General features: G+C 31.4%; 1 protein-coding gene across 1 annotated transcript; it reads right to left on the reverse strand.

Moving 5' to 3' along the window:
* Nucleotides 1-3,628: 3,628 nt before the first annotated feature.
* Nucleotides 3,629-7,615, reverse strand: LOC126677658 (uncharacterized). The gene is made up of 2 exons (XM_050372395.2): nucleotides 7,514-7,615; nucleotides 3,629-4,233 (listed from the first exon to the last, which is right to left on the reverse strand). Exons 1-2 carry the CDS (start codon nucleotides 7,581-7,583, stop codon nucleotides 3,752-3,754), a joined length of 552 nt encoding a protein of 183 aa, XP_050228352.1. The 5' UTR covers nucleotides 7,584-7,615; the 3' UTR covers nucleotides 3,629-3,751.
* Between the last annotated feature and the right edge of the window lie 2,132 nt (nucleotides 7,616-9,747).

Raw genomic sequence — 9,747 nt, forward strand, 5'->3', positions numbered from 1 at the left:
TAAGGAAGATCCAAATGGAAAGAAGCCATGCAAGAAGAACTTGGGGCACTTGATAAAAACAGAACATTTGAGATAGTGCCTCTACCAGCTAGAAAAAATATAGTTTGGTGCAAGTGGGTCTTCATTGTGAAACAGATCCGAAGGGCGAATTGAGCGCTACAAGGCACGGTTAGTGGCGAAAGGATATAGTCAGACAGACGGAATTGACTATAATGAGACTTTTGCACTAGTGGCTAAAATAAGTACAATAAAGACGCTTGTTTCCTTTGCTGTGAATGGTGGGTGGAAGCTGCACCAACTTGACGTGAAGAATGCTTTTCTCCACAGTGATTTTCTTGAGGAGGTGTACATGGAAATACCACCAGGTTTTTACACAAACCAAACGGTTGGCAAGGTATGTAGATTGAAGAAATCCTTGTATGGATTGAAACAGTCTCCTCGAGCTTGGTTTGACAGGTTCAGAAGAGCTATCAACAGATCAATGTTGATCATAAAGTGTTCTTTCGACAATATGATGGTCATATTACTATGTTTGCTGTGTTTGTTGATGATATGATTATTACGGGTGACAATGAAGGAGAGATTGCTTAACTGAAAGTGAGGTCAGGTAAAAAAATTGAGGTGAAAGATCTTGGATAGCTAAGATATTTTCTTGGGATCGAGGTAGCTCGTGGAGCAGAGCGGAAAGTTCTATCTCAGAGAAAGTATGTTCTAGATCTTCTGATGGAAACAAGCATGTTGGGATGCAAGCCTGCGGTTTCTCCAATATATCAAGAGTTCAAGTTGAGTGCAGAGGCGGGAGAACCAGTTGATCGTGAAAGGTACTAGAGATTGGTAGGCCGACTGATCTATCTGAGTCATACTCGTCCAGACATCTCATTTGCAGTGAGTGTGGTGAGCCGCTACATGCGTGATCCTAGGAAGGGCCATATGGATGCAGTGTGTGTGTGTGTGAACGAATGATCACTTTACCTTCTGAACTTGGCACAAAGTATCAAAAATGTTTAAATTAGCAAAACAGTATCACTTTTACCTCTCTGCGCTGACGTGACACTCAATTGGAGAGTGAGATTAATAAAAATCATAATTAACTATAATTAATCACATTTAAATACTAATTCATTCTAATTAATTTTAATTAAAATAAATAAAAACAAGGATCTTTTTTAATTTTTTTCCGATTTCAATTTTTTTTCTTCCTTCAACAGATTGGCTGGAAATATTTTCGGCCAATCTGTTGAAGAAAAACAGAGCCGCTACAAATTATATAACTTTTATTTTTTAATATAATAAAATAATTAATTAGTTATGTTTTTTATATAAACCTAAATAATAATAATTTAAACATTTAATAAGAAAAAATTAAATATTCAATAAAGTAATAATAAAAAGATATAAATTTTAATGTTATTATTTAAATATATTAAATTCATAGCCGTTAAAAATATAAGTTTTTAATATTGTGTACTCAATTTAAATTTAATTAAACTAAAAATTAATACATATTTATACGGAATCTTTACATTTAAAAGTGCAAGAACCTAAAATTAAAAATAAAATAAAAGTTATTGGATCGAAGAATAGGTTATATTCATGAAAAATAAAGAGATTTAACGCCGTCAACACTCGTCTTAACAGAAGGATTTCGGATTGATAAAAGTTAAAGCGCAGAGATTTAGTAATAGAGTATTTTAGTGGCAAAACCCATAAGGAGGCCCCTCTACTTTATCAGTTTTGTTCAAGAGGCCCCAACTCTAAAGTTGTTCACGTCCGGGTCCCTGTACTTGGCAAAATCTAATATTCACACCCTTACGTGGACGGAAACCGGCAAGTGCAGTTCACTCTCCGTTAATGAGAGTGTGAAAAAAAAATGCTCTTGACATTTTGACTTTTAATCCCTATAAATACACATTAAATTTAAGGACCTTAAATGAATTTTTCCATATTCCCACACTTCATCTTCTTCGCATAACCATCCACCATGGAATTTAATGAAACCAAATTCTTCAGAAGCATTCCATCGAACACCTAAGGTGCATACCAAATATAACCTTATTTATCTGAGGCATTCCATCTTCTTTACATATGAATCAAAGTTTCATACATCAATGAGCTGAATCCACTCTTATTGGTCTAACCAACTTTTCATTTTTATAATCCTTTTTTTACTCTTCTAAAACGAATTAACTCAACAAAACTAGTTAGTACCAGAGGAATTTAGCTTCAAGCTGATACAAATACAATACAATAATTCATATAGACAAATTTGTATTTCTAATATTAAATCTATGTAACGTAAAAGATCGATCTCAACAGTTAGTTCTAGTGTTGTTTGGAAAACTACAAAAGTTGTTCCGGATTATTTTCCAGCCGGGCTTCGAGTTCTTGCTGCTGATCGATGAGAAACACTGCCGAAGAAGACAAAATGGCTGATGCCTTTGGTCGAGATCTCACTACTGCCGGCAAACGAAGCTACTGCCGCTGCAAGGATCTGCTGACCGCCGCCGCTACTTGTTGAATGCAGGAGGAGGAGTTGTCGTCGTTCATCGCTGGAGTTGACTGCTGCTATTAAGTGAAGTATTCAAAGGAAGAAGATGATGGCAAAATAACAATTTTGCTATCAAATTTATTTTGTTTTACAATTTTGTTATTAAGTTGTAATTTGTATAAATAAATCCTTAAAATTGATGCCACGTATACCTCAATTTATAGAAATGAATGCCACATCACTTATGTCTGTTAATTAACGGAGAGTGAACTACACTTGCCGTTTTACATCCATGTAAGGGTGTGGATATTAGATTTTGTCAAGTACAGGGATCTATACGTGAACAACTTCGAGATAGGGGTCTCTCGAACAAAATTGGTAAAGTAGAGGGGTTTCCGTATGGGTTTTGCCTATTTTAGTACATAAATCTTATCTGCCAAAACTTTAAAATGATGGGTTAAGCTTAAAAAAATAATATTAACTTCATAGTCTATACTATGTGATTTATCAAAAACAATTCTTGATTGAAATGATTTGATTACTAACTATTGTTAGTCAGATAGTTAGTTCCTATAATAAATATCTTCAACTGCATGAGGCCACTCTCTTCTGGTCCTTTGAAATAAACTTGAACCACAACTTTTTTTTCTTTGAACATTATAGTTAGGTTCTCTAGCTAGTCGGCTACATTTTGTTCATGCTACTGACTTAATTAATGTCTATTTTTCAATGATGTCTGTCCCCAACAGTTTGGGACTGTGCGGTTGCAAGGATACTGAATAATATTATCAAATACTAATAAACATATGAAATTTAAAAAGAAATAGATTTTAGAATATAATTGAACCAGAAATAGTAAAGATGGAATATCATATAAATTACCAATTATAGACTTTTTTTTTTAATTTAATCATGATTTACAAAACATTTTAAATATTTCATTAACTTTCATTTTGTGTAAAATCAATACACAAATTTATAATCCGGTGTAATTTGTTGAGGTGACAGTCAAAAAATGATTTTCACCTCGGCAAATTACACCGGCGAATGTGTGCCAACTCAGCAAATTACACCGGATATTCAGTCGGTGCATTAATTTGACACAAAATGAATAGGAGGCAACACTTGGCTAATCAGTAATTACATAAAGAAACTATATATGGTATATTTTATTAAAACTTTTGAGGCCAAAAGAAAGACAGAAGTTAAGCTTACTGAATTTGATTACATTAGGAACAGTATAAAAGGCAGCTACGTACTGCTTCATTTTCTCAGCAAATTAACCTCACCGGCAGCAGTAGCAGTAGCAGCAGTAGATTCAGACAAGAAACTTGAATGTAATAACCCATTAGCTGATGATAAATTCTCAAATATTTGAGGCAAGAAATAATCATCAAGGGAAGAAAAAGATGAGTCCATCAAACCATCATCATCATCATCATCTTCATGATCTTGTAATATTTCTACAGGCTTCTGTGGCTTACCACTGAGATCCATACCATGGTGATGCTCTCGGACCGTCTGATTGTCTCCACCGACATGATCATAAGCAGGCAACTCAGAATGTTGGCCGGTGAGTTGTTGCACCAAGGCCCTGAATTCTGATGCAGTGATGTTGAACTTGATGGGGTTGGATATGTACACAACTTTCATTGGCTGCTTTGTCTTGGGTTTGGGTTTGGGTTGTTGCCTGCTTTTCATTTCTTGCTGGCTGTGGAGAGTTGAAGAGAGAGAAGCAAGTGAGGCTGCAAATTGAGATAAATACGAAAGCTATTCAAAATGGACATTTTACAAGACACGAGAAAATAAGGCGGACGGACTTTTAGCTTCTTCCACTCTCGTTTCATCTACGTTTCTATTACTCTCCTATCAAATATCATCTGGATAATATTCAAATCTTATTTTATATAATATATATAAATAAGGCCAAATGTCGTAAAAAGACCAAACCTTTCACAAAAGCTCTGATTTTTCAATTTTGTCGATTTTGGCCAAAAACTGATTATTTGGTTTCACAAAAGTCCTGACCTTTCAATTTTGTCGATTTTGGCCAAAAATGAATTATTTAGTTTCACAAAAATCCCGACCTTTCAATATATGTGCATGCCACGTAGGCGCCACATAGGCAAATTGAAATCAAATTGAGAGTTGGCCACAATTGAAACCAAATAATCTGTTTTTGGCCAAAATCGACAAAATTAAAAGTGAAACTTTTATGAAAATTTTGGCCTTTTTATGACATTTGGCCTATAAATAATAAGTATTCTAAGTGTTTCTATTCTTGAAGGATAAAATATGATATACTTTTATTGTATGACTATTTTTATACTTGGTTACGCATTTAAGTACGCACCTCTTTTTTTGGATAGCGACAAAAAACGATAAAAACTGAAGCATTTAATGATAATTTTATGAGAAATGTGTTAAAATGACGAGTTGTTGATCTATTTGAAAAATTTCAGAAGAATAAAATCAACACATAACAAAACATTTGAAGGACTATACCGAAATTGTCGCAATAACTCATAAAAATCCAGGAACATTGTGAGTATAAATTTGAAAAATCAACAAATCCCGAAGCTTTAAAAATTTATGGATCAATTTGACGAATGCATGATTTGCAGAAGATCGTGTGTAAAAATTAATATTTTACTATCTAAAAAAGCCTTTTTTTAACACTTAGAGATCAAATCGATAGTTTTACCTTTTTCAACACTACATATAAATAATTACATAATTAATTAATAAAAATCCTAAAATGATACTATATATTTATTGTACAATTTCCAATGCAACCATAAACATAAGCCTAAAATCTATATAAACCCTGACTAACAAGAAATTAAAAGGAGGTAACAATCAATAATAAAACAAATAATTGATAATAAATAAACCTAAAATCTCAATCTCCTAATCAGCCACAAAATCAAGCAATAAATAATGATCAAATCAATGAACAATCTCCATACTACACAAAGATCAGTATTAAATTTTTTGACTAGATCAAAAGAAAACGAGGCAATGATTCATAATGGAATTTTTAAGGACCCCATCAATTTCTAAAAGGCTTAATCACCAAAAAAACCCTCTCCTTTTAGCCCCTTTTCAGTTGCACCGTGACGTTGTAATTTTGTCAGCTGCATCCTAATTCGCACCTTTGGTTTCAATTCCACCCCCAAAATCAAATTGGACTCTTTTTCACTCGGGAAAAATTCATAAAAACCCTTATAAAGTACTCGTTTGAACTCTTTTTCACACAAAAAGTTAAAAATGGATGACTTATTTTAACTTTTTTCAAATGGAAAAGAGACCAATTTAGTACTTAAGGGTGGAATTGAAAACCAAAGGTGCGAATTAGGGTGCAGCTGACAAAATTACAACGTGAGGGAGTTTTTTTGGAGATTAAGCCTTTCTAAAACGCATAAGTCATATTCTCTTACATATTACAACATTTTAATTGTTATTTATGCTTGAATTATCTGTTTTAAGCTATTATTGTTATTCGTTCCTAAACTATAAAATTAAGGTTTTGCCATTAAATAATCTTAACATGGCGGCGAAGCCATGTTAACAAGGCGGCGAAGCCATTTTTTCCAATTAGACGGCGAAGCCATTCAGAGATGGCGGTGGAGCCATCCTGAGATGGCGGTGCAACCATCTCAAGAGTGTTCCGATTCAACTCCAATTCATTTTTTTAAATATTTTAGCGGTTGTTTTGTCCGTATTTTTAGACATCAATCACATTAGAAATTAGAAAAAATAAGGTTTAAAGTATTTTTAACTTTATATGTGTTGGATTTTATAAGTTCATTATGCAATAAATTTTTTTCAAAATAAATTCTTGTGTGCTATCATTTTTGCTTCTCTAAACAATCTCAAACTAATGTGATTTTTCTTATTTCGTGAGATGTGTTTGTATTTTTACTATTTCGAAAGCACATATTTACAACCCTAACTCATTTAGGCTTGAGTCATCAAAAACTTTTTCTTCAACTCCATTACTATATATATATATATATATATATATATATATATATATATTAATTGTTAGTATTATCTTTAAAAGATGGCCAAACCCTCAAAATATACCGAACATTTGCGATATTTGTCAGTTATGATCAAACCTATTAAAATTTGCTAATATAACTCGTTTTGGAAAATTATGTTCCTTTTATAACCTAATTCGAATCAAACCGATTTTTTTGCCAACATGATAACTATGTATATAAGATTTAATGACTATAAAATATCAAACATTTGCGTGTTGTGTCATAATAAAATGTTTAATCACAATAAAAAAAAACAAACCGATTCAAAAATGGCTATAAAAAACACAATTTGCCAAAACGGGTTATATTTGCAAATTTTGAAAGGTTTGGTCATAGCTGACCAAAATTGCAAATGTTTGGTATTTTTTGAGGGTTTGCCCTTAAAAGATAATACTATAAAATAGCTATTATCTTATATTTATCAACTTTCATATCTTAAAGTCATCAGTTAATATGACTTATAAACATTGATTAGAATCGTTTGACAATTATCATAAAATTGTCAAACTAGCTCGGCGTAGTTTCGCATCGAGATTATTACGTGTCAAGACTATAATCCTATCAAGATTATACCTCTTTATCTTAACCAATTCAGCCACCAACATTCATCCTAAAGACTCATAATCCATGATTCTAACATTATTAAAATCATTCAATCATAACTCAATTATATGGCCGAACCATGTCAACATTTTCAAACCAAGATTCATCAATCCATTACAACCTATATTCAGCTCTAACTATTCAAAACCAAGCCTATAATCATCATGTTAATCACTTATCATCATCCTTGCATGATGGCGGAAACTCCTTAACCAATTTCATTCCAAAATTTTATTCATGTCAACATAATTCTATGACTACAAACATTAAGCAATTCAACATCATAAAATAATACCATTGCCGAATACCTTAAATCATTCATTATCCAATTTCAGCCAACAATACATAACCAAAATCAAGAAACATTCCTCACCTTGATGGAGGACATTCTGCCGAAGGTCAAAGCTTAATTCACCATCCAAATCATTCAATTTCAAGCTCATGATCACCTATAGACATCAATTCACAAAATCCCTAAGTTAATCAATTAAAACCGAACTGAAACTCAGAAAACCCTAACCATTATACAAGCTTATTATTTTAAATTGAATCCATAATCTAGTATAGGATCCTTTCCTCGTTCCATGGCCGCAAGAATCGCTCAATTCCGTTGAGAAACGAAAGAGTTATGGAAGTTTGAAGATTTTGGTATGAAACTTCAATGGAGAAGAAAGAGATACGGGTTGTGCTTGCTGAACTAAATGGGTTTGCTGAGTTTGAATATCAATTTAAATGCCTTATATATTCATGGCAAAAGGTCTCCTTTAGTCCTTGAAGAAATCGACTCAAACCGTTTCGATTTCTAACTTAAAAATTGTCCGTTTTCGTCCGTCGAACGGTAAATCTTTCAGGTCCGATAAATTCCGTATTATTTATTTTCAAATAAATAATATCCTTTCCATATCTTATAACTTTACTTTCCGATAATTTATTTTGGAAATAATTTGGCCAAAAACGCTCAATTTTCAATTTGAGCTAAATTGCACTTTTTCCAACTTTTTCGTCCAAATTTCATTTTAATAATTATCGATAACTATTTTATCGATATTATTTTTATAAATACTAATTTACGTCAATGATCTATTAAATTTCTATTTTTCGGTAATTTAAATTTATTTTCCAATTTTGAGCTAATGTGGACTTTTAGCCGCTTTCTCAAGTTTTTCCTTTTTAAATTAAATTCCATTTCTTTATAGAATACTATTATTGAAATTTTCTCGTTAAAATTCTAATGTCGACTTACTCGGGTCCTCTTTTATTTAATTTTTCGCTTATTTCCTTAATTTTCTCATTTTGACGATTCAAAATGAGACTCACCGCTTATTTCCTAAACATCAAAATTCCAGGTTATTACACTTTTGCAGGTTAAACTCCATTGAGAAGGCAGACTCCATTAGTTTAAAACAATTCCTAAGTATTATTAATTATAAATCAATTTTTATTATTAAAGTTATATCTTTAAAAGTATAATTTAAACTAATGTTACATTCCATTCTTAAATTTATAAATTTTTTATTTAAATAAATAAATTTTTTATGTTTTTTATTATAAAATTATTTTTTTAAAATTTTTTATTTTGAAAATTAATTCTGATTTAAATTAAAACTATTATAATTAGCTAATTGATAAAATAATATATAATATATAATACACTTATTTTAATAATATTATTTTTGAATTGATTAAATAAAATTTTAAAGTAAAATTTGTAACTATACTACGTCATTGTGTGGATAAATTACTAATATTTATTAACTTTACGTTAGAGAGTTAAAAGAAAAACAAATACAAAAATATAAAAGAGAGAAATTTATGAAATTAAGAAACAAAACAATACACATGAAGGCTTGGCCTAGTGGCCAAGCTCTAAGGATTGTATATGGAGTTGGGGGTTCGACCCCCAACTTTTTCAGGCTGTGTTGTCGGTTTAAAAAATGACTAATAATGCTAATTAATCTCGCTAACCCCGCTAGCAATTACAGTAGGTTTATCTTTGATAAAAAAAAAATTAAAAAAAAGAAATAAAACAATAAACCCAAAAAGAATAAAGAACAAAGGGTCAATGTGCCCTTTAAATTTGTGGCACGGAGTCATCTAATCCAATTTTGGATCAAATAACCTCATAATTGTACTTTTAAAACGCGTAAAATACAAATCGGAGATAAAGGATACAAAAAGTAATTAGATATTTTTTTAATTGTTGCAATATAATTATTCTAAATTCATTTTCTGAAATAAAAATATAAATTATAGGGTATTTGATCTAAAAATAAAAATTTTGAATTAATTATTTAAAAAAAATATAAATTGAATTAGATGGTCCCGTATCACAAGTTCAGGGACGCTTTGACTTTTTTTAAAAGAATAAATGGTTTGTGTTTCACACGCGCCTATCAAACGTGAAAAGGGAAAAAATCGGAGGAAGATAGAGTTCATTAATTATAGCAGATGGCATTCACCGAAAGGCTGGATAAATATGCTGATGTCACCCTTATATTTTATAGTGACGTCATTTCCTTGCAAAAAATCTCTAGTTGGGTCTGAAAGTAGTATTTTGGTTATCAATTCACCACAAAATGTTCTCCACTTCGGACAAGTACTTGGGAT

Source organism: Mercurialis annua, linkage group LG4 (genome assembly GCF_937616625.2).
Source record: "Mercurialis annua linkage group LG4, ddMerAnnu1.2, whole genome shotgun sequence".
Lineage (NCBI taxonomy): Eukaryota > Viridiplantae > Streptophyta > Magnoliopsida > Malpighiales > Euphorbiaceae > Mercurialis > Mercurialis annua.